Source organism: Mycteria americana (assembly GCF_035582795.1).
Source record: "Mycteria americana isolate JAX WOST 10 ecotype Jacksonville Zoo and Gardens chromosome W unlocalized genomic scaffold, USCA_MyAme_1.0 Scaffold_32, whole genome shotgun sequence".
Taxonomy (NCBI): domain Eukaryota; kingdom Metazoa; phylum Chordata; class Aves; order Ciconiiformes; family Ciconiidae; genus Mycteria; species Mycteria americana.
The window spans coordinates 2,432,214-2,457,205 of NW_027445438.1; the positions used below are offsets into that span (position 1 = coordinate 2,432,214).

Here is a 24,992-nt window from a genome sequence, read left to right on the forward strand (position 1 = left end):
GCTGTACTGGACAGGCTGGAACTCCAGTGTGCACTCGAGTCGAAGGGACTGTGACCTGTGGATGAGTCCACATGGGAGCAGGACACCCTGAAGCCTCTATGGCCATGGTTATGTCTGTGCCGCAGCAGGTATACCTCTGAAGGGATTGTGGCCCAAGGATAAGTCCACGCTAGAGAAGGTACATCTTGAAGCATCAGTGGCTGTGCATGAGGTCATGCTTGTTGTTTTCCTTCTCATTACATGGCAGTAAGTCGACACAGATTCCATATTTTAGTCATGAACAACCTACATTGGCTATACACAGCATAGCACAGAACAGTATTTAAGTAGCAGCTGGTTAGAAACAAAAAGTTTTACAACTAGCTCACTACATCAGGACTAAAGCTGGCAGACCAAGAAACTATTAATGCTTAAACAAACTGGTAAATCACACAAGTTTAATGGACATGAAAAAAATTAAACAAATTTGTGTCAGGTTCACATATTACACATTTGTATTATAGAGCACGTTCCGATTTGACAAACAGCAGTGCAAATCCAAAAACTGTAGATATATCTTGACATGAATTAGAAATACTTGCGCATCCTTCAGTAAACTGCAGCTCTACAGAGCATCAAGAATGCTACAGAACCTTAGTCTAAGACCAGGCACTTGAACACAAATACAAGAATTGCAGATTTAGTCAAGAAAACTATTCCAGACTGCTTGTCTGACAGCGTTTGTGATCAACTTGATCTGCACTTGGATCCTGGAGCTTTATACAAATTGCAAAGTCAGTTTTCATATTACCACTTTAATTTCGTTATGCTTTTAGAATGAACTATAGCTGAATTTAACAGCAACAACAACAAAAAAATATATCAGGAAGTGAGGGTGAATCACCTGTAGTCCTTCACTTGTCTACCAACGCATATAAAAGTGGCATCACAGTGGTTATTAACTGTCCCTTTTAAGAAGTCTGACATTGAACACCACCTCCAGGGTGATGCTCATCATCTTCATAGGCTTCTCCATTATAGCAATGTCTTCTGTCTTGAGCTGGATCAAAGTCCATTAAATCCACTTGTTCCATTTCCTCAGTTTCTTCTACTGCCTGCCTTGCAGGTAGCAGTTTTTCCAGCAAATACAACTTATCTGAGGAGAAGAAGCCACTACCTGGGAAGTTCACCTGAAATAAAGAGCTGCAGTTACTGAATTTGACTTTAACTGGCTTCTATCTCACTTACTACAGGTCAATTATCTGCCAGCATCAGCTTTATAATTACAGAAGACTTGAAAACCCATTGCTAAGGAAATAGGTCACTTGCCAGTCTTTCACATCTGCCAAATGTGCATTTCTACTATATTTGGCAACTTCACTGTCTTGACTAGTTCAGTCTTTTTTGTGCCCCAGACGGCCATATTGAAAGGACTAAAATAAGATATCCTCAACTAAAGCCAGAGCAGGGGGACACAGCAGTTAGAGATTAGCCTGATTCCCCTCCCATCAGTACTAACGAAACTCTCTTAAGCAATTACAATTAACTAGCAGATCCCCTTGCTCCCATACAAGGTCAGTTAGATTTCAGTTCTTCCCAAGACATGTTGGAGGCCAAAAAACATGTCAAACATGAAAATTCACAGGATATCCAAACAAGTTATTTCAGTACTTAGTATATGTCGTGGTTTTGGCTGTGTTTTGGATTTTAGTATGAGAATAATATTGATAACACGCTGATGTTTTGGCTGTTGCTAAGCGGTGTTTACACTGGTCAAGGACTTTTCAGCTTCCCATGCTCTGCCAGGTGCACAAGAAGCTGGGAGGGGGCACAGCCAAGATAGTTGATCCAAACTGGCCAAAGAGCTATTCCATACCATATGATGTCATGCTCAGTATATAAACTGGGGGGAGTTGGCCGTGGGGTGTTGGTCAGCAGGTAGTGAGCAGTTGTATCACTGTTTTTTTTTTTCCCTTGGGTTTTGTTCCTCTCTCGCTCCCTTGTTGTTTTCCTTCTCATTACAATTTATTATTATTATTTTTGTTGTTGTTGTTCCAATTATTAAACTGTTCTTTTCTCAACCCACGAGTTTTCTTACTTTTGCTCTTCCGATTCTCTCCCCCATCCCACGGGGGGGGAGGGTGAGCGAGTGGCTGCGTGGTACTTAGTTGCCGACTGGGGCTAAAGCACAACAGTATATTTTCAGTAAAGAGCTATTTAGAAATGTCGTGGTTTAACCCCGGCTGACAGCTAAGCAGCACACAGCCGCTCACTCACTCCCCCACACTCAGAGGGATGGGGGAGAGAATCAGAAGGGTAAAAGTGAGAAAATTTGTGGGTTGAGATAAGGACAGTTTAATAGGCAAAGCAAAAACTGCGTGCACAAGCAAAGCAAAATAAGGAATTCATTCACTATTTCCCATCGGCAGGCAGGTGTTTAGCCATTTCCAGGAAAGCAGGGCCTCAGCACATGTAACGGTTACTTGGGAAGACAAACGCCATAGCTCCAAATGTCCCCCCTTCCTCCTTCTTTCCCCCAGCTTTTATTGCTGAGCATGACATCATATGGTATGGAATATCCCTTTGGTCAGTTGGGGTCAGCTGTCCTGGCCATGTCCCCTCTCAAGTCCTTGGGCACCCCCAGCCTACTTGCTGGCAGGGCAGTGTGAGAAGCAGAAAAGGCCTTGATGCTGTGTAAGCACTGCTCAGCAACGGCTAAAACATCCCTGTGTTATCAACACTGTTTTCAGCACAAATCCAAAACTAGCCCCATACAGGCTACTATGAAGAAAATTAACTTTATCCCAGCCAAAACCAGTACAAGAAAGAATTGGATACTTTCTCTCTATAGCCTTGTGCATTGCATTAGGTTATCTGTCCACACTGCAAGAAACACACTAAACAAGACACTTAATGATTAGTGTCTCTTCTTGCTTGAGTTATTACTTAACGTTGAAGTTCTGCATGTTCAGTGTTAAGCTGTACCATAGAAGTTGATTCACTTACCTTGAACTCTATGATTAGACGTCCTTTTTCATATGGCCTACGATATATTGGCATGCCTTCATTCAGCACACACTTAATATCCCCATGTTTGACAGTCTGGCCTTATGTAAATAAAAAAATAAGAAAAAAAAATCCAGGCAGACAAAACAAGCAATTTTGGTTTCAGTTCCTTTCAGTATGCATTTGTGCAGCCTTATAAGCTTTGTTTCAACAACTATACCGATATCCAGTAGTCTAATAGGGACCTACCGCCTGATAGTTTTTGTGTAGGAGAACAGGTACACATCTATGCTATATTCTACCATTTTGTATGCTTCTCAAAGGGAGCATACCTATGAATGTCAAGTATTGAAAAGAGCTAAAATCCCAAAGACAAAAAGAAATGCTGTAAATATCTTGGTTGCTCAATGTTTCCTTTTAGTCTCCCTTTCGCAGATAATTTGGCCTAGCTTGCCAGTAAGCTTAGATAGCAGAATTGCTAACGAGCTTTCTTTATTTGACCTAATCATTAGAGTAAGAATGCTTTGCCTGTGTTAAATCCTTGGTTAGCTGAGATAGTTGCAATGAAGATAGATAAAAGGAATTCTTCAGGCCCTGTGTCCCTGGAAAGGGCTGATAAGGAGAAACTACACAAGAACCACCTGATTTTGGATATGCAAGGAAAGTATGAGCAAGACAAAGATGGACTGAGCATGCGTCAAGACAAAGTTCAGTCAGCGGTCAGAGTGATGAAGACTACTGACTTCCTCCAACAACCACCAGAGGATCCCTAACGACCACCTAAGGACTTAAGTACGCATGCGTCAGGGACATTTACATATATTAATGAGTTCCAAGAAATCTCATGTTTATATAAATTAATCTTATGAATATGTAAATTTTGCAACATATAACCTCTGTGATCTTGCTTGTTTGTCGGAGCACTTGTGGCGGAGCGATCCCCAGTGCTGCCCAGCGCTGCAATAAAGAATACCTGCTTAATAGTCATCCCGACTATTGAGTTCTGATTTCGGCTTTTCACGGCAACAGTTTGGCACCCCAGATGGGACCCGCTCTGCTCGGCTGCAGGACCCGCTGAGAACAGGACTCCCTAGGGTAGCCCCGGGATTTCCCGGAGGGACTCCTCGCCTCAATCGGATCACTGCGGGAGCAGACAAGGACCATCTAAAGGAAAAAGGTATTCTTTAAATCTTTTCTGTTTTGGAATTTGGGACCGGTCATTTGGAAGGTTCTCATAAGTCGTAGGAGACGTCCTACGCTGAGCGCCGTATACCAGGCTACTAGTGCCTGAGGGTATACATTTGGTATTTAGTACGTTGGTACAGGCACGGGTTAAGCCTTGTACTTCTGCAAGAACGTGCTTTTTGGTATTGGTACACTCATGAAACCCGCATGAGTTTGTACTGTTGGTGGTACGTTGGTACAGGCACGGGTTAAGCCTTGTACTTCTGCAAGAACGTGCCTTTTGGTATTGGTACACTTATGGAACCCGCATGAGTTTGTACTGTTGGCGGTATGGATTTACTGGCACCAAACTCGGATATTGGTTTATTGGTATTGAATTTGGATATATTCGTTAGGCACTGCGAAATCGGCAACTAAGCGTGAATGAGCTGAGTTAACTCTGGTGTGACTGGTGAGTGACTGAAACACAGTGTGACTGCAAAGTGAGTGTGGAAAACCTGGAGACCTGTGCGTCTCATCCTGAAAATGAATGTGAACCGCTTTTCCTTGTGAATTGTTTATTCAATGTGAGAATTGTGGAACGTGGTCAGAGTGGGAGAATAAAGCGCGACAGGTTGAGGTTATTAAAATAATCTGTGGGAGAATAACAGAAGTACAGAATCAATAAGGTAGAATGGGGGGACAGCAAAGTGGTGGTATTGTAAAGAAAAGCCCCCTAGGATGTATCTTAGCACACTGGAAAGAGATAGGGGGACCACCAGGTGGGAGTGTGAATAAGAAAACATTAATCAAATATTGTGATCAGTGGTGGCCCCTGTACAAATTAGAAGATGGTGAAAAATGGCCTTTGAACGGAACTTTGAAGTATAATACTTTGTTGCAACTCATGTTATTTTTGCAGCGGGAAGGAAAATGGGATGAGGTGGTTTATGCAGATATGTTTTTCACTCTGCGGAATCACCCTGAGTGGCAGAAAGAGTGTGGAATTAATTTGGCGCCCCAGGACCCTATGGTCTTGGTGATAGAAAAGGAGAGAAATATTGAAAAGGTGTTGCTCGGCGTGTAGCATTGGTTCGCAGAATGAAAGGTTAGAGGATTATTTGCCTCCGCTAGAAAGGGAAGGTGATAGAGAAGGAGATGCGGGTGCTGTTGGGAGAGAAGAGCCGGAGACGAGAGAGAGAGAGGAACTGGCGACTTACTGCAGGGAATTATCGGGACGACCCTGAGAGGGTTGCTAAAGGATTTGAATTGATTGTGAAAACCCAGGACCCTGACTGGGAGGATGTGGATGCAATGCTGGATGCAGTGTTCAGTGAATCAGAAAAACAGATGGTTGTGAGAGCAGCTAGAACTCAGGTGCAGGCTCTGGTGCTGGCTGGGACTCTGCCGGGAACAGTGGAATTACCAATCCCGGCTTGGACCCTAACCAGATGGGAACCAGGAATTTACTAGTGCGGTAACGGAATAAGAAATGCTGTCCCAAAATCAGTAAATTGGTCTAGCTAATATTTCTGTTTCTGGGACAGTCGGTGGATGATATTAGAAGGAAATTACAGAAAGTGCAAGGGGCAGATGCAAGGGACTTGGAAAGGTTATTGGAAACTGCTTGGCAAGTGTATCGGAATAGAGATAGTTGAAAGGAAAAACAAATGGGTAAAACAATTGCTAATGCTACAGTAGCTGCTTTGCGCACCGTAGAAGGTCAGATACCCCCTCGGAGCAACAGCAATGAGGGGAGAGGAGTTATGAGAAGTGGTGCAAGTGCCCCACTTAGAGGGAAGAGAGGAAATCAACCCCTCTTGAGAGATCAGTGCGCCTATTGTAAACAACTGGGGCACTGGAAAAAAGATTGCCCGAGACTGGGCAAATCGGGGATGGTAGCCAACACGGAAGAAAATTGATGGGGACCAGGGGAATCTTCCCTAGCAGAACCCTTGGTAAAAATTCAGCTAGGGAAAGAAGAAAAACCTGTAGAATTTTTAATAGATACAGGTGCCACATTTTCAGTATTAAATCAGACTTTATTGCCCGTGAGTAAACAAACTGTTAACATTGTGGGAGCAACAGGGCAGGTTGAGAGGGCTTTCTTTCTAAGACCATTGAAATTTAAAATTGGAAAAAGTGTAGGGATTCATAAATTCCTCTACTTGCCTGAAGCTCCTAGACCACTTTTGGGAAGGGACTTATTAGAACAATTGAATGCTGAAATAAGATTTAAAGATGGGGAAATCGAATTTAAAATACCAGAAGAAAACCACATTGAAATTTTAAGTTTGGTTCTCACTGAACCCCAAGTTAGAGAAGAAGAAATTATGCAGGAAATAAAAGACCAGGTATACCCAGGAGTATGGGCCTCGGGAATACCTGGAAAAGCTAAAAATGCGGAATTGGTTGTTGTTAAACTCAAAGAAGGAGCACGACCCATTAGGGTGAAACAATATCCTTTGAAATTGGAAGATAGACGAGGAGTGAAACATATTATAGAAGAATTTATAAAATTCGGATTATTGACTGAATGCTCTTCAGAGTACAACACTCCCATTCTGCCTGTCAAAAAGCCTGATGGCAAAACCTACCGATTGGTGCAAGACCTACGGGCAATAAATCGGATAGTTGAAGATTTGCACCCGGTAGTGGCAAACCCATACACTTTATTGACCAGTTTAAAAGAAACCTATGAATGGTTCACAGTACTAGATCTGAAAGATGCATTCTTTTGCCTCACCTTGGCCCCTGAAAGCCGCAACTTTTTTGCCTTTGAGTGGGAAAACCCTGATTCAGGACAGAAAACCCAACTAACCTGGACAGCGTTACCTCAAGGATTTAAGAATAGCCCCACAATTTTTGGAAATCAATTGGCTAAAGAATTAGAGGTCTGGGAAAGGCCTCCAGGAAATGGTACCCTTTTGCAATATGTGGATGATATTCTGATAGCTACGGAAAAAGAAGAAGAATGTAAGGAATGGACTGTGAGTTTGTTAAATTTTCTTGGACTAAGTGGTTATCGAGTATCGTTGCAGAAAGTCCAGATCTTGAAAAAAGAAGTAATCTACTTGGGATTTGTGATTTCTAAAGGACAGAGACAGCTCGGGAATGACCGAAAAGAAGCCATTTGCAGGACCCCAGAACCGACCACGGTAAAAGAGCTGCGAACCTTTCTGGGAATGACAGTAATAAGCAGGAAATGAAGACTGTTGTACATGATTGTATAGAAACCATTGAGACCGTATACGCAAGCAGGCCTGACCTGAAGGATGAGCCACTGGAAGAAGCTGACCACACTTGGTATACCGATGGGAGTAGTTTTGTAAAGAATGGAGTTCGAATGGCAGGGTATGCTGTGACCACCACAGATCAGGTGGTGGAAGCAAAGTCACTCCCTAAAGGCACATCTGCACAACGAGCCGAAATAGTTGCCTTAGTGAGAGCACTGGAGCTTGCCAAAGGATTGCGCGTGAATATATGGACAGATTCAAAATATGCCTTTGGCGTAGTGCATGCTCACGGAGCAATTTGGAAGGAGCGAGGACTCTTAACCGCTCAAGGGAAAGGTATAAAACACGCTGATATAATACTGCGACTTTTAGAAGCTGTGCAACTTCCGTCAGCAGTGGCGATTATGCACTGCAAAGGACATCAGAAAGGTAACACTGACAGGGAAGTGGGAAATAAGTTGGCTGATTATGAAGCAAGGCAAGCAGCGGAACAAGGTGAGATACTAAGTTTAATTCCTGAAAAATCTTTGCCACTACCTGAATCAGCTGAATACGATGAAAAGGATCAGAAGTTAATTACTGACTTAGAGGCTAAAATTGGCCTATCAGGATGGGCAGTGTTAAAAGATAACAGGATAATAATTCCCTTTAGACTACTGTGGGCACTGACAAAGACTGAACATGATAAAACTCACTGGGGAACTGAAGCTCTGTATAACTCTCTCACTAAGCAGATAGTGGCTAGAAATTTGTTTCAAACTGTGAAAAGTGTGGTTGACAGGTGTGAGACATGTTTGAAAAATAACCCAAAGGTAGAAAATCGTGTAAAATTTGGAAGCATAGGCAAAGGAAATGTTCCAGGTCAAAACTGGCAAATAGACTTTTCGGAGCTCCCTAGAAAAGGGGGGTATAGGTATCTGTTGGTGTTAACCGATACCTACTCTGGATGGCCTGAAGCTTTCCCTTGCAGAACAAATAAAGCTCGAGAAGTAACAAAAGTTTTATTAAGAGAAATTATTCCTAGGTTTGGAGTGCCAGAAGTTATCTCCTCTGACAGAGGGCCACACTTCGTGTCACAGGTAGTTCAGCAAGCTAGTAAGTTTTTAGAAATTAATTGGAAATTGCATACAGCCTACCGCCCACAAGCAAGTGGACAGGTAGAGAAAATGAGCCATATGATAAAAACACAGTTGAGCAAAATTTGTCAGGAAACCAACTTGAGATGGGATCAGGCCCTCCCAATTGCATTATTGAGACTTCGAACTAAACCAAGGACTAAAGAGAAATTGAGTCCCTTTGAGATTTTATATGGGAGACCATTTCAAACCAGATATCGAGGGCAAGATCTCACCCAAGCAGGGGAAATTAGCTTACGGCAATATCTAATAGCATTAGGAAAACAATTACAAGAAGTAAATAAATTAGTGGTATCTACCAGAGCGTGGGGTTTAGATTCTCCGGTGCACTTGTTTAAACCTGGGGATTGGGTTTATGTTAAAAATATTTCAGGTGACCCTCTTGAAGAGAAATGGAGTGGCCCTTTTCAAGTTCTGCTCACAACCTACACTGCAGTTAAGCTTGAGAAGCACGCTGCGTGGATCCACTATTCGAGAATTAAGAAAGCACCTACTGGACCATGGAAATCTCAGCCTACGGGACCAACGTCCGTAAGATTGACCCGAAAGTAGTTTTACTGATGCTGCTATGCGCTTGTTTACTAGTGTGTAAAAGTTTGTGTGAAAAGGATGCTAACAATTTAATGTTAGAGCTCATTCAAGGATTTGGTAAAATGCGAAATTTGACAAGTGTAACTGCTTGCCTCCCAATTCCTCAATCTGCAGGCCAACCTATCCCATGGGGAATCATACCTGTGAATTTGACAATGCTAGAATATTATGACAAAATGACCCAAGAATTGAATAAGGCTGACTATTGAGTTCTGATTTCGGCTTTTCACGGCAACAGTATTCCATGAGTTCCAAGCCTGAAAAATTTATCTTCAGAGACCTTGAGTATCCTCAGGATATCAGCACATCCATGAAGTAAAGTTTGTTACTGTGTCATACAAAGAAACATGTAGTTACTGTTGCCCACTAAGCAAAACTCTTATTTGTTTAAAGCTCTCTGCTGTAAAGACTTGGGGGCTGGGGAAAGAAGTAGTATTTTAAGGATCAATCCTTTCTGCTCCCCTATGCTAATTGCTTGATTTTCAGCTTACATTTGCTGGATGTACAGATTTTTAGCACAAAGCAAACCAACACTTACCAGGATGAGAAGTAATAATTATAGTTCTATTATCCAGTGTTGTGATAGGTTTTTGAAAGCCACACAGTGCTTCAACCAGCTGTATATCCATGCACATAACAAGGTCTTCCCCTTGCCTATGGTAGAACCAAGCAATGGTAGTCAGGCATGGGGTGGGGGAATAGGAAGAGTGAGAAGGACCATGCCTAACTCAGGTATTAAATCTGGTAAAGACAATAAAGTTGGAATCTTAATACTAAGAATCCTGACCAGTAAAACAGAGAACATTAACTATTAACTAAGCCAACTACTTCAGGGATAATACCTGTGATAAGAGCCATTTACTACTCAAGGACAGTTATTCAAAAGCTACCCACCCCCCCACCCCCCCAAACCATACCACACACAACAGCATTCAGTTGCATTTCACCATGCTTTCCCCCTTCTGGGAAAAGGTTTGTCTCAGCCTCCAAACTTCTGCTGCTGGGACAATTAATCCTTTCTTTAACGTTGTCCAAATTGGACAAAAATTTGCACAATCCTGTCATATATTAGCACAATCATCTAAAGAAACAAGACGCAGCAACACTTTTTAAATCAATCTGTTTTATTCTTCTCCAACATAATTTTTGGCTTTCAGATGTGGGCAACACTAGGGATCCAATATGATTTTGTACCTTCTTCTTCCTTCTAGTTACATCATTAGGGGAGACCAACTTCCCTGAGATCAGGCTGCTGCCCTAATCTGGTAAAGCTGATCTTTGACTAATTTAAATATCCTCACTTCAAGAGCAGATGCCTAGGGAAGAGTACAAGAGCAAGGCACTGCCCCAGAATACACTCAGCTTCCAGCCCTTATTAGGGACACCTCAAGGACTTTAACCTGGAAGTGTAGTTTTATTTTTTCCCTCCCTTTCATGAAATCTATTGATGGCTATCAACCATTGACAGCATCTTATGCCAAAGATTTCCATATCCACATACAAAGCGCCACTTCCAGTTCTGAACGTCACAGAATGGTTGAGGTTGGAAGGAACCTCTGGAGGTCATCTGGTCCAGCTCCCCTGCTCAAGCAGAGTCATCTGGAGCAGGCTGTCCAGGACCATGTCCAGACAGCTTTTGAACATCTCCAAGGAAGGAAATTCCATGACCTCTCTGGGCAACCTGTTCCAATGCTTGGTCACCCTCACAGTGAAAAAGTGTTTCCTTACGTTCAGACAGAACCTCCTGTGCTTCAAGTTTGTGCCCACTGCCTCTGCTCCTGTTGGTAATATTAACTGTACTATCTGAAGTGATACTAAGAGACAGACAACAGTTGCTCCTACACAAATTTTCCCTCTTCCTTCCTCCCCTCTTTTCTACTAAGGAAGGATCTACTTAAAAAAAAATCACTCTCCATATAGAAGCTATTCTATCTTTTCCTCATTATCCTTCTTTAAGATTCTCCAGTTCTACTGTGTCTTTGTGTACTGGGTCTGGCTGGGATGGAGTTAACTTTCTTCATAGCAGCCCATGTGGTGCTGTGTTTTAGATTTGTGACTTACTTTCACCTATTAAACTGTCTTTATCTCGACCCACAAGTTTTCTTGCTTTTGCTCTTCCTATCCTCTCCCTGGGGATGCTGGGGCGGGGGGGGCGGGGAAGTAAGCAAGCAACTCTGTGGGTGCTTGGCTGCTGGCTGGGGTCAACCCACGACACTTTGCAATGTAAAATCTGCATTACATGCAGTATTCAAGGTGCAGGCGCACCACAGATTTTTATATAGACAGCAATTGGTTGTGTTGTTGTCGTCCCATGTCCGTCCGCCCCCCCCCAAATTCCTAACATTTTACTTGCTTCTTAGCATTGAGATGATCTATTCATAGATCTGTTACAACCAACATTTTGGTACTGTTGAGATCCCACTGTTGTGCAAGTATTTAAGTTTATGCACTTCATTTTACATTTAACATTCAACTTAAATTGTCATGTTTGTTGCATTATATCATGCAATCATTCTGCAACTCTAACCAACTTCCATCTTCCTTACCCTGTAAAAAGTTCTGTATCATCAACAAGTCACTACCTCAGAGTTTAAATGAAATTAAAGGTCCCCAGTGCAGCTCTTTTTAGGACTCATTCAGGGTCCCATCATGTTTCTTTATCAGAGGGAATTATATTCTTACCTGGTTTCCTACTTTTTAGCCAGTCATTTATCCATGTAATATTCCCTTCCACTCCTCGGTGGTTTAGTATATTCAAAAACCCTTTGCTGAAGAATTTCATTCAATGCCATTTTAGCAATTCAATGGATCACCTGGATCTCCCTAGTCTGCAGTAAACACCACTGCAAGTGTGAAAGCTTGAGCATTTCTGCTTAAAGAAATCTTAATTTGAAACGCTTCAGCCAAAAAAAGAGTTAATATTTTCTGCTATTAAAAATAATAACCTGAAGGTTACTGTAGATGAAGTAGATACAGTAATTTTAGTGAGACTGAAAACAAAACACAGGGAGCTCAGAACTAAACTTTTATTTCAAGAGAAGTCAGAAACAACTCTTGACTTCACTAATCAGTTTAAAAAGAGAAATTTTAACATGGAGAAAGGGACAGCCTGAACACTTAAGAACACTCAATCCTGTGTTGTAAGTAAGGGAGCCTTTTAAATACAGCTGGATAAATTATCAAAGAATCATGGAACAGGTGAGGTTGGAAGGGACCCTTTGGAGGTCTCCAGTCCAACCCCCCTGCTCAAAGCAGGGTCAACTAGAGCAGGTCGGTCAGGGCCACGTCCAGTCGTGTTTTGAATAACTACAAGGATGGAAACCCCACAGCTTTTCTGGGCAACCCATTCCAGTGTTTGATGCCACCACCCCCCAAGTAAAAAAAAGATTTTTCTTAAGTGGAATTTCCTGTATTTCATTTCATGTCCATATGTACCTTAGATGCTAAACACTTTGCAATGCTTTTTAAATGAAGATAGCTGTGGGACAGTATTCTCATCTGGACTGCAGTAAACAAAGATATGGAGCAAGAAGTTAGTTAACCAGTTGGCCTTGAAGGCTGATATCCAACTGGGGATTTATCAATACAAAATTCTAGGTCACATACTTGAACACTAAAACCTTAATATATGCAGCAAGCTCAGCTGGAGATGATTAAGTGTAAAGGTAGCAGTGAAATTACTAGGTCAATTGTTCCAGTCACAAAAATTATTTCCAGCAGAAATAGCAGGTACAAGTTAGTTGCAAGAAGTTAAACTTGATATTTAGGTATCAACATCCTCAAAGAACCTTCCAAATGGAAACATAAGAACAAAATAGGACTTGGTTTTATGAGCAGTGTAAAGCCAGAGGCTTGAAATTGTCATAAGGTAGTAACTGGAACAGCTACTGCCAGCTAAACAACAAAATATATCCAGTAACAACCAGCTAGGTTTTAAGACAGTATTGAAAGAAGTCTGTACGGGAATCATCTCTCCTACGCCTCAGTTGCCTCCTTCATAGTCTCCTACGCTCCCTCTTAAGGTCTGGTGGTAAGGAACTTTAGAAAGCAACTCTGAGTCACTCTGAAAGGAGCTTCTAGATGAAACCAGGATGCATCTGTTGTAATAATCAAATGTAAGTATACAATTCACATAATGATTGATGGTGCTATAGAAATCCACTGTAGAGCCCTACCCTATGTCCATAGGAACTTAAACAATGTACCTTTGTCTAATAAGCAGGATGTGGCTATCGAAAGCAGAAGTTTAACTGATGTATTACTAGCCCAGTTAGTAAACCATGAAGAACCCCTTAGATCTGCCAAAAAGGTAGGAAACTAGGGGAAAGGTAATTCCGGCAGGGGGAGATCGCGACCACCAACTCACGGACCACCTACCCCAATTATACCACTGACTCAAATGATGAAGTTGAAGAAGAACAACTAAGCATGCATACTAATTTACATGCTGGGCGAAGAGATTTTAACCAATCATTTAATAGAAGAATACTGCATATGTATTAGGAGGTTGAATACATTAATGCTTTGTGTATAAATAACTGTTAATTTGAAAGCTTGGTGTGCTGTCTTGAGACAGGCACCCATATCGGCACAAATATGCAATAAAATACCTCCGCTCTGTGTGTACACTGGCATTTTGCACACCGGGTAAACGAACCCTGATTTTTGGGACAACGTTTTGGTGACCCAGGTGGGTCTGCGCTGACAGCCTTGCCTGGTTCGTCTTGCCATACCCGACGCAGGGAAGAGAACTGAGTGGACTCCAGCATGCACCGACCTGTTGATCAGGGACTCCATTGGCTCCTCTCCTGCAGTCGGGCGGTAAGCGACACAACGGTGCAACGCTATTGGAAAAGAGGTATTTTCAGATCAAGGGAAAAGGGAGAAGTCTTTTTTGGGAAGTAGCATACTTATACTGTGTAAGGCGTATCAAAGAGAGATATGCAGCAGAAGAATACTGCGTAAGGCACCTCACGGAAAGATACGCGGCGGTAGAATAGGCTTTTTTGGTACCGATATGGGCAGTGCTACTTCTCAGGAGACTCCCCCTTGTTCTCCCTTAGGATGCATCCTGAAAAATTGGAATAAGTTTGGAGGGGACCCCATGACAAAAGATAAATTAAAACGATATTGTAATCAATGGTGGCCACAATATCAATTGAATGATGGTGAAAAATGGCCTGAAAATGGATCTATTAAGTACAATACTATATTACAATTAATGTTATTCTATCAAAGGACTGAAAAATGGGATGAAATACCTTATGTAGATTTGTTCTTTGCCATAAGAAACAATTGGGAAGTTAGAAAAAATTGTGGACTTGTGGATTCTAAATATCAAAATGGTGTCTTTTTGGTCAAGAAAAAGAATAGCAATTCTTGTTGTACAAGCTGTAAAACAAAAAGGAATGGTACAGAGGAAAATGATGAGGATGTTCAGTTGTTAGTTGCGCCTCGTAAAACTGTAATGATGACTCAGAATCCTAATTGGGGTGACATTCAAGCTCTTTTGGAATATTTGTTTACTACAGAGGAAAGAAGAACAGTTGTAGAAAAGGCTAAAGAAGGAGTAACCCAGGAACATGTAGGAGTGCCTAACATAGATACCTATCTCCCAAGGAGGGATCCTGGGTGGGATCCAAACACTGGTGGAGGGTTACAGAGAATAAGAGAATACCAAAAATATATTCTATATGGAATCCAGCATGGAATCCAGAAACCACAGAATTGGGCAAAACTGTATGAAATATGACAGGAGATAAAGAACCCCCCATTGCTCTTTTATGAAAAATTATGTGAAGCAGCTCAGAAGTGGACTAATTTGGACCCTGAGGATGAGAACAATTCTAGACTTCTTAATGTGTTGTCCATTGGTCAGGCAGCACCCGACATTAGAAAGAAATTACAGAAAGTGGACGATGTTATGACAATATCTCAGTTGTTATCAATTGCTTACAAAGTTTATAATAACCGGGATGAAATAGAGGAAAAGGGAAAACAAAAGAAATCAAAATTGCAAGCTTCCTTGTTGGCCACCTTGTCAGAAGGACAAGGAAGAGGCAGAGGAGGAAGCAGAGGAAATTTTAGAGGAGGATTTCGAGGTAGAGGAGGAAATCATGGAAATACTGGAGAAAGTCATAGTGATACTCCTTTAGGAATGAATCACTGTGCATATTGTAAACAAGAGGGTCATTGGAAAAAGGATTGCCCACACCTTTCGAATAATCAGGAAAGAGGAACAGAGGCAGCTGCTGAGGTATTGGCAGAGATAGGATTGGACTGAAGGGGGCCGGAGGAATTTATTACAGTTTCCCCAGATGATCCTCTGGTTCCAGTAAAGCTGGGGAATGAAACAATAGATTTTTTAATAGATAGTGGAGGAACTCACTTGGTACTTACTGATTGTAAAGGACCTTTAAGTATAATTAAGACTAGTGTAATTGGTGCCACCAGGAAAAAGACTCTAAGGTCATTCTTACAACCAATGGAGTGTACTATTGGAAATGCTACAGTAACTCATTCATTTCTCCCCTTGCCATTGTTGGGGTGAGATTTGCTATGCAAATTAAATGCACAAATAACTTTTTCTGAAAATTTGGTACAGCTGCACATTCCCCCAGAAAACACCTGGAAAGCACAAATGTGTCTGCTGACTCAAAGCGAAAAGGATGAAAATGCAGACGTTCCCGAAGAAGTATTGAATGCAGTGATACCACTGGTATGGGCATCAGGGAAACCGGGACGAGCAAAAAGCATTACCCCAATCAAAACTGAGTTGAAATCTGGAGCCCAACCAGTAAGAAAGAAACAATATCCTATCAGATTAGAGGCACGGAAAGGACTGGAACCACTCATTAATTCTTTTTTAGAATATGGGCTATTACAGGAGTGTCAATTGGAATTGAATACTCCCATTTTGCCAGTAAGAAAGCCTAATTCTCAAGAATATAGGTTGGTGCAGGACTTGCGGGAAATTAACGCTCGAACAGTCGATGTCCACCCTGTGGTGCCAAAACCCGTATACTTTACTTGCTTCCATTCCTGAAAATAATATGTATTTTACAGTTCTAGATTTAAAAGATGCTTTCTTTTGCATTCCGGTGGATGAACAGAGTCAGCTCATCTTTGCTTTCGAATGGGAAAGCCCGACCACCGGACAAAAGACTCAACTATGTTGGACTGTACTACCACAAGGATTCAAAAATAGCCCAATGTTATTTGCTAATGTATTGGCAAAAGAATTGGAACAATGGCAATGTAATAACGGACATATAGCCTTGTTGCAATATGTTGACGATTTATTAATTGGCTCAAGCAATTGCAGTGAATGTCTTGAAGCTACAATTAGTTTGCTGAACTTTTTAGGACTTGCAGGATATCGCGTCAGGTGGCTTTAGGAGGCAACAGGTGGCTTTAGGAGTCCTAACTCAAATGTTGGGAAGCTGGAAGAGACCTGTGGGGTATTTCTCTAAACAATTAGATGAAGTCAGTAAAGGATGGCCTGCTTGTCTGAGAGCTGTTGCTACAGCAGTGATCTTAATTGAAGAGGCCAGGAAACTGACCTTGGGACAACCCATGACCGTGTTTGTACCCCATGCTGTGATCTCTCTCCTAGAAAACAAGGGACACCATTGGATTTCTCCTAGCAGACTGGCTAAATACCAGGCTGTTTTGCTGGAGCAGGATGATGTTACCCTTTCAATATCTGCCGCTTTAAATCCTGTGACTTTGCTGCCAATCTCAGAACAAGAGGAATTGCAACATGATTGTCTGACAACAATCGAACAAGTTTGTTCCAGCCGACCAGATTTACAGGATACTCCTCTTTCTGATTTTGATTTAGAATTATATATAGATGGAAGCAGTTTCATGTTCGGAGGAAAGCGATGTGCTGGATATGCAATAGTGACCAGAGACCATGTTTTGGAAGTCAAATCTTTGCCTTATAATACATCAGACCAGAAGGCGGAATTGATCGCTGTAACTCGAGCTCTAGAAATAAGTACCAGGAAAAAGGCTAATATTTTCACAGATTCAAAATATGCTTTTGGAGTTGCCCATGCTCACGGGGCAATTTGGAAAGAAAGGGGACTTTTAAACTCACAAGGAACTCCTGTTAAATATGGAACTGAAATTATGAAATTGTTACGAGCTGTATTACAGCCAAAGAAAGCTGCAATAATTCATTGCAGGGCACACCAAAAAGGGAACAGTGATATAATCAGGGGAAATCGGAAAGCGGATACAGCTGCAAAAGCAGCAGTCCTGAAAAGGTCGAATGTGGAAGGAGCTTTAATCCCCAGACGTCGTCTAGATCTAACTCTACCACAATACACTGAAAAGGAAGATCAATTAGCTGAACAACTGGATTGTATTAAAAAGGAACAGGGATGGTGGATGACACCTTTAAAACAACTTCTAATCCCCGAAAGGACAATGGAATTTGTATTAAAGAAATTACACCAAGAAATGCATATGGGCTCTTTAACTGATGTATTACTAGCCTAGTTAGTAAACCATGAAGAACCCCTTAGATCTGCCAAAAAGGTAGGAAACTAGGGGAAAGGTAATTCCGGCAGGGGGAGATCGCGACCACCAACTCACGGACCACCTACTCCAATTATACCACCGACTCAAATGATGAAGTTGAAGAAGAACAACTAAGCATGCATACTAATTTACATGCTGGGCGAAGAGATTTTAACCAATCATTTAATAGAAGAATACTGCATATGTATTAGGAGGTTGAATATGTTAATGCTTTGTGTATAAATAACTGTTAATTTGAAAGCTTGGTGTGCTGTCTTGAGACAGGCACCCATATCGGCGCAAATATGCAATAAAATACCTCCGCTCTGTGTGTATATTGGCATTTTGCACACCGGGTAAACAAACCCCAATTTTTGGGACAACACATCCAGTTATGTCAGAACTGGAAATTAAAGAAATTACATTAAAGTCAGCACAAATTATGTCTGTATGTGCTGGGATGTTCAGGAGTTATTTAGTTTAAGGGCACCTCAAACCTATTAAAAGGACCTGGACCTGTTAAAAAGGCTGAATTTAAAGGTGTCTGGAAAGAGACTTGCCTGGAAAGTTTTAGACCCTGAAGGGACAGGAGGTATATTCCATCTGCCCCAGAAGTGGTATTACCTCAGCATAACCCCACAAAACTACTGCTATCAAGGAACATCTAAGGACATTAAAGCTGAAGCTAGTGCAGGGGGATGGACATCAGTACTCCAGTACAGTCAGAACTTCAAGTCCCAGGTAACATAATAAATGCATGGACCAGACAGACCCTTTGACACAACTGATTCAACACCTGGTTTCATGGGAAGCTGGGTAGAGAAAATTGCTCATCACTAGCCTGCCAAATTCCATGAAGGTTCCGATTCTTTAATCTGTGAGCTCAATGCTGGAAGCTGCTAACAGTAGTATTCCATCTGTCCTGCCTCAGCACAAAGTTTTAGCACCAGTTTCTGGAGCTAAGCACCATACAAGACTGCTGATTGGATTGACTACAGGCTACACTAAAGCCTTTGACCTGTCATTCCTACTTACAGGGACAAAATGAGCTGTTAGACTAAGTGCTCCCAAGTTAAGAGACCAATGCCTTCCCAAATTCATCGTTCCCCTCATGAATGCTCTGATCAGCAGTTAGTTGCACTTGGTACCTACTGCTCATCTTCTAGAGGTGGCCAAAGTGCTGCTTTTTCCAGAAGAGAAGCTACTACAGGAGAGACTCATTCCACAAAGTAACTTGAAACAATGGACTTTAACACAAAGCAACATTGTTAGGCAATGTGAAGTACTTGACTAACATAGTTGACACTACCCGGTTCAGTTTCACTTCTGCAAATTATCAGTCCTCTCCATTCCTCATGTTACCCAATGCATTCAGGCAAGGAATACACATAGGAGGCAGATCACCTTGATATTATGCATATAGGATGCACACTTCTGACCATAAGGTGGCCATAAACAGGATCCTGAGAAATAGCACAAGCATGGAAGCTTGGCTTCAAGGCAGAAGAAACTACATAACAAGCAGTTGCCTATGCTAGATCAGAGTTTGGTACTGGAAGACTTTCACAGAAGGAGGCAAGAACAAGGAATTAGTAAGACAACAACTGCTACAGATATTCACAGCTATCAAGAAACAATTATTTTCCAACATTGGTACTCCTTAGAAGTTTGTGAATTCCCAATATCCATAACTCCCTTCGGTTTGTCTTACTTTCTCTCCCACCCCCAGAGAAAGAAAGAAAACCTCACTCCAAACAACCCCAAAAATAAACCATATAACCACAAACCTTGTATGTTTAGAGCACCGCTTTGACTAGTTCTACCAGTACTTCTATAAATATGTCAATATCTGACAGCCCAAACCAACTCACAAGTGAGCTCTAGACATATAGTCCTATCTGACAACATTTCCAGTTACTAAAAAAAGCCAGAAGCATCTCAGGAGCATGCATAAAGACTCATGGAGTTTACCTTGTAAGTGTAGGGTGATCTTTTTGATCCAAGACGATAATTATGTCCCCTGGCTCTAGTCCTGGCTCTTGGTCCCCTTCACCATGGAATGTTATTTTCTGACCATCCTTCATTCCTATTGCAGAGACCACATATTTCAGCCTTTTTTTTTTTTCTTTCCTCTCAAATGTAACAATGTGAAATATTTTATTAGGCACTAGCTTGTACTAGGATATTACTGAACCTTGAGATTGCAACATTAGGACCTTTGCTCGAAAAAAGTATCTTACCAACTCATCTTTCCAAAACATATTAGTACTGCCAACTTGAGCTATGTTTCATAAGCATGAAATCCCATTCTAGTAGAAATTAGTCACCTGCCAAGATAAAAATCCTTGAGGGAAATATTAAGATGGCTTCTATCATATGCATAACCACTACAGAAGAGGCATAGAAGAAACATTGCACACAAAGCTTGCTTTAAGAAGTTGATAAGTCTCTTAAGTCTGTGGCTGAACTACTTGAGAAAAAAAGATCTCAATGCCTTCAGTTTAGGAAGCACTCTTCCTAGGAGCATGACTGTCACTCAGGAAAGCAACTTCACCTACAGAAGGGTTATTGCACTATTAATTCTAGCAGCCTCATGCTACCTGGTAGAAAACCAGGATGACTACAATAGTCAAATTTTTGCTCTTTTCAGTAACTTTTAAAACAGTGTTTAAAAATATCAGTGATATACTCTTGCCAAGCTTCAAGTTTAGTGTTACTATCATATTCCTCCTCTAAAAGATGAGACATTACATAAAGCACGCTTAAGTAGAGATGTAAAACAGTTACTGATTACTGTTAGGTACAAGTCTATTGTAAGCCACATGCTTGCCAATGCATTTTATCTTTCAACTCCAACTCCTCCAAAGACCACTCCCACCTACTTTTGAGCAGCCTACTCTGAAGAAAAGTGTTTGTTGCTAAATAGCCTCACATTCCCTTATCATTCTGGGGATTTAAATTCTGAATTAAGTTTTGCCAGACATAAATGACACAGACCAGAACATCTGTACTGTGCAATGTCATCAGGGTGACATAACAAAATGAATTCTAAGCATTATAGGTTTAGCAATGTCTTCACACTTCAGGAGACCTGGTCCTCCCCTTCGCAGTAAAATGCCATAAAAGTGATCAGATTCTGTAGAGCCTCCAAAATATCAAGATAATACTTAAACTTGCTTAATAAGCTAAGTGATGTATTCGCTTTTTATCAATCCAATTAACTGGTCAGCATTTTTGTTTCTGAACCTGCTCTTATGGAGATTAGTTCACTACTTACATCATTACAAGCTTTGGGATTAACACTTAGTAATGTATATAGTAAGTGGGCACTAATACACAAGTAATCACTCTTGCTTAAAGGCAAGTCTACCTTTAAAGAGTAGGAACAGGCTATTGTACTGAATGCATATCCAACAGTGTTACTCATTATAACAAGTGATCAACACCATGCATTTGCTGAAGCTTCTATTTTAGTGCTAAAAAACCCCCACAAACCACCAACCCCAATGACAATCTATTTAAATATAATACTTCAAGTTAGTAAAACCTTTACCTTTGTCAATGTGAACTTCTAGAATCTTCTTCTCTCTAACAATTTTTCTGCCAGTGCAGCTCTTGCACCGGTCCTTGGGGCTGATACGCTCCCCATGCCCCTGACACTCCATACATACAGACTGAATCTGTTGCACCATTCCTGGACCAATCTGGTGAATTCTGATTTGCATGCCTGTGCCTCTGCAATTAGGACAGCATTCTATTGCGCCCTTCCTACCACCACGACCTGACGACAGAGTGAGAATCAAACAGTTATATTTCCAGAAGAAACTAGAAGGTCAAAATACATTTGGAGCTTCAGAAATAACTAATGTCTAGTTTTAGTGTTGAAGTTACCTTCACATTTGTCACAGATCACATTCTTTTGCAAAGCCAGCTTTCTTGTTGCACCATTATACAGATCTTCTAAGCTTATCGACAACTGATGAACAACATTTTTGCCTATAAGGGGAGGGGAGAGTATATTTATTCAAATTTGATAGCTTGAACCCAAAATTATAAGTTTCCCATGTTAATATGTTCAAATCGCATTAGAATAAGTCTTTAAAAGCTTTAACACTTCCTATTTATCTACTTCTGCTGTTATCAATAGCTTTTTCCTATTTAATCTTACAATTATGTAACAATTATCATTGCTTTCTTAGTAATCTTTTTCAGAAGGAGCCAGAAGACTCCTCCATGAAAGTATAAGCAATAATAATAACAACAAAATACAGTGAGATTTAGGTTTAAGATTTTAACTTTGTCTAAAGGGTGAAAATAGACAGGTATGTTTGCATAACTACAGGGAAGTAGGAGATAGTTTCTACAGCCAATGAAATACTACCACCACCCCTATGCCCCCTTCCCCCCGGAAGTTTCCCAAAACAGTTGGGCAATTGGATTTTTACAATCAGGAACTGTTTTTGCCAAGTAAAGTTCTAATCAAATCTATGGTAAGGCTAACAAGTTCTTGCTTACTGAAAATGTTTTGCTACATGAAGTTATATGACATTTTGATATAAGACCTTCTTTTCTTTCATTTACCAGCACTGCATATGAACTAAGAAGTGATATAGTCAGCACTACTCTTAAACACAGTTTTTAAATTAATATTGACATCTTTGCTGATACTATTGGTCTGAACTTCAATTTGGATTGGCATTTTAGCTTTACTGCAGCTTTAACCCAATTCCACTGGACAGTACAGAAGAACAAGGAGATCTAATAAATGAAAACTGCTTTGTTCACTTTATGTTGTTACTTTTAACTAAGGTCTTTCAGCTAGAAATGATTTAAAAACTCAGATTTTGACAGTACACTTGCGGTACCTTAGTTACCAAGTAAGATACTTTACCATCCCAGTCCTGTCCTATTTTATTAAAAGCTAGGCTTATCCTTAGATAAAGGCTTTCCAAATGCAGAGTCTAGCTAGGTATTAAATTAACATAAGACAACTCAGAGATCTAAACTACCAGTGTATAAATGAGTACCCTTCTCATTACACAGGCACCCCTTTCCCTACTCATTTTAGGCTTTAAAGGCTAACAACAGTTTTATATGGTTTCCAGAATACAGCTATAAGATCATTTTAATAGCCTTGATGCAGTCTTGCAAGCCACACTATTCACCCGAGGTAAACTTCAGCACTTTGACGTACAATGGTCATACTTTTAAGTCTAGGGCAGCATCAGAAGTAGGACCATTACCTCGTCTCTCCCTTTGCATCCTCCCACCACCTCCAAAGAACAAGTCAAATATGTCCATGGGTGACCCAAAACTACTACTGGAGCCACCCTCTTTGACGGCCTGCTCACCACCTTTATCATACAGATCTCTCTTCCTCTGGTCAGACAGTATCTCATAGGCTTGGGAAATCTGTTTGAACTGTGAAAGATGCACATTAAGCCTCAGACCCCAATCCTTAAGCAGCAGCTCCCCCAGGAGGCCATTCCCCCCGCCCCCAACCTGACAATCCTCCCTCAAGTGCCCATTCCCCCCCCCCCCAGTCAGGTCCAGCCAGAACCCCTCTCTCCACCAGGGGCTCTCATTCCTACCAACCTCCCCCACAGGGTCCCTCAGTTTACCATTAGACCCCTCCCCACTCCAACTAGGCCCCTGGCAAGAGAACACTTCCCTCCCCACAGACAATAGGGTCCCCCCAAACCAAACCTCTCCCCTCCAAAAGCAGCAACAATATCTGGAAGGGTCTTTATAATCTCCCCATTCAAGCCCCTCGCTCCAGTCAGCCCCTAGGCAAAAATCAGGGGTGACTCCCCCCCAACCCCTCAGCAGCTTCGGTCCAGCTCCTGCTCCCTCAACACTAACCTTCTCACCCTCATTGGGGTTCTTATCAGGGTGATATTTTAAGGCCAGCTTACGGTACGCCTTCTTCAGCTCCTCAGCAGAGGCACTGGGCTTCACCCCCAGCACATCATAATACAGGGTCTCCTTCACCATGGCGACAGACCTACAAGAACACTAAGCAATTAATCCCAACATACGGACACACCAACCCCCTCATCGAAGGAAAGAATCAAACCACACTACACAAAATCTAGAACTTACAACTCAACCTTTCTGGAAAATTCCAAACTAATGTCCACATCCGGAGAATTTTGAACCGACAAAAACCCACCCCCGGAAACCCCACCCTCTTAGTTGTTCGGGGGTGGGGAATCAAAGGGAGGAGACCCAGTAACAGGCTACGAGTCGGTCATGCTGCGATTACCTCACTAGACTACAGTTCCCGACAAACGCTGCGGTCCACCCAAAACTGCAACTCCCAAAACACACTGGCCCTCAGCCGCGTCCTGGGCTGTGCGCAAAACTATGAATGGTCCCTAGGCTATTCGCGGACTATAGTTCCCAGCATGCACGGGGAGCAGTCTTGTTGCAACGCTCGCTCTATTCACGTCTTAGTGACTTATTTCCAGGGCGTGGTAGAGGTTCAGTTCTGATTCCTTCTATTAAATGTCCTTTTCTGTTGGATTGAAAATTCAGTGAATGGATATCAACACTTGGCTTTAAGCCCAGTTTTATATAAACCAAACCAGTTTTAGATATAATATTGATGGGTATGAAAACTTTCACCTTTAATGTTTGTCCAGTTGTCATCCTGCAACTTAGCTATCTCACCAGCTTGTGCCTGTTTGGACAAAAGGTGAATTTTTTTCTATCAGTTGATGACAGTATGACTAAAAACTCACTTTGGTATTTGTGCAAGAGTAGGCAACTAGTAAACAGTTTATATGGGCTATAAGACAGATAGGAGTCACTCTTGATATTCCCATTCAATTTAAAACAATAATTCTTGTCTTAATGAAGGCAAGGAGAGAAGGAAGTTATATTAGCCTGTTTTAATTGTCCACATGGAAGGAAGTGCACAACCATAAGTGACCAGTATAGTTGGTAAAACAAGTTAAACTTTCAAAATTCTTTCCATTCAAAAATTACATCTGTTCTTCAATTATCTCTGCTTTTCCAAAATGATCAGAGAAATATCTTTAAAAAATGAAATAAATAACAGTCCTCTACAATTATATCTACTTTAAGAGTATGTGGAAGGAGAGTGTCTGCTCTTTTAAGGGTATCTGGTCAAAAAACCCATAAACAAGAACATACAGAGACAAACCTGACCAACAAATGACAGGTGGTGATGAGAACAAACCTGGTCAGTCACACTGGGCTATCAAGAAATGGCAGGCAAACCAGGACTTTGCAACTGATAAGGATGCAAACCTGAAGGTCCAGGATGTTGGAGGGGGCCAGTGGGACTATGTCAACTGATGAGGGAATGTGCAGGGGAAGGGAATTG

The 24,992-nt window shown here is 41.5% G+C and overlaps 1 protein-coding gene across 10 annotated transcripts; it reads right to left on the reverse strand.

Moving 5' to 3' along the window:
* Positions 1-416: 416 nt before the first annotated feature.
* Positions 417-23,885, reverse strand: LOC142403046 (dnaJ homolog subfamily A member 1-like). 10 transcript variants are annotated; one of them, XM_075489160.1, is made up of 9 exons: positions 23,744-23,885; positions 23,504-23,645; positions 22,996-23,062; positions 21,533-21,637; positions 21,195-21,422; positions 19,613-19,727; positions 9,651-9,766; positions 2,986-3,086; positions 417-1,169 (listed from the first exon to the last, which is right to left on the reverse strand). In XM_075489160.1, the coding sequence occupies exons 2-9, from the start codon at positions 23,633-23,635 to the stop codon at positions 951-953; spliced, it is 1,083 nt and encodes a 360-aa protein (XP_075345275.1). In that variant the 5' UTR covers positions 23,636-23,645; positions 23,744-23,885; the 3' UTR covers positions 417-950. The 10 variants fall into 10 exon arrangements, with proteins under 10 accessions (XP_075345275.1, XP_075345273.1, XP_075345272.1 ...); XM_075489158.1 differs by having other exon boundaries at positions 22,993-23,062; XM_075489157.1 differs by having other exon boundaries at positions 22,885-23,062.
* Positions 23,886-24,992: the final 1,107 nt, after the last annotated feature.